The 1,002-nt window shown below is 27.6% G+C and overlaps 1 protein-coding gene across 1 annotated transcript in view; it reads right to left on the reverse strand.

The window, feature by feature from the left end:
- Positions 1-264: 264 nt before the first annotated feature.
- Positions 265-1,002, reverse strand: part of LOC105621527 (proton-coupled amino acid transporter 4) — an 8,026-nt gene continuing 7,288 nt past the window's right edge. The window contains exon 7 of the mRNA XM_012203000.1: positions 265-509. Coding sequence (XP_012058390.1) covers positions 265-509 — 245 coding nt within the window. The remainder of the gene's footprint in view (positions 510-1,002) is intronic.

A 1,002-nucleotide genomic window follows, 5' to 3' on the forward strand; every position in this document is an offset into this window, starting at 1 on the left:
ACAATACATAGTGCAGGAAATTAAGAAGAGACGTAAATAAAACAGTAAACTCAGTAAAATATATTATTAACTATATAATACTTCATTATATCTATATAATATTGAGATCCACGAGTCAAATACAAACGCAAATAACGAGAATATACAAAGTACATATCGTGCTAAAGTAGTTGTTTCATTAAAAACCTCGTTGCGTTTCTTGTCGACACTGGAGTTCCAATTGTATATGAAATTAAAATAAAACATTAAATAAAATACTAAAATTTATTTGCTTCGAAGGTTGATTATATCTTGCACTGAGATCCATGAACCAAATATTAATGCTAATAACGAGAATATAATTAGCACAGAGTTTTTCCATAATCGCCAATTGAAAGTACCCAAATGGCTTTCCCAGCATGAAATCGTTTCGACGGTAGCTGGGATACTGATGCCGAGGATAGAAAAGAATATTGCACCGACTAGAGAAATGAACGGATCCAAATCAGGCACCAACAGCGCGAAAACCACTGTAAAAAAATCATAATGTATTATAAACATATTAAACATATTAATCATCCGTTTTCCGAATTGAATTAAAGTTTACATTTATAATAAACGTAAGAAAATCTATACAGTTTACATCACGTACACTATAGATTTTCAGTACTAGCAATAAATTTTGGAACATAGCCACAATTATAAAAAAAAATATGTTATTAATCGCATGTTAATAATATTCTGATTATATTTTACATAAATATCGAATAAATAAAAAGAAACATATAAGTTGCAAACGAGTAACACAATTTTTACGGTACTTAGATATTCGTAACACTGTATTTATGCGTGCTTACAATTATTCGACGCATCGGAATTCGTTGAACATAAAGTAACATTACATCGATGTTATAATTTCCTACTAAACAATGTAACTGTTATGTATAATGTAATTGTTATGTATAACACGTATATATATGTATATATATATATATATATATATATATATATATATATATATAA

The sequence above is a fragment of the Atta cephalotes genome (assembly GCF_000143395.1).
Source record: "Atta cephalotes unplaced genomic scaffold scaffold00034, whole genome shotgun sequence".
Classification (NCBI taxonomy): domain Eukaryota; kingdom Metazoa; phylum Arthropoda; class Insecta; order Hymenoptera; family Formicidae; genus Atta; species Atta cephalotes.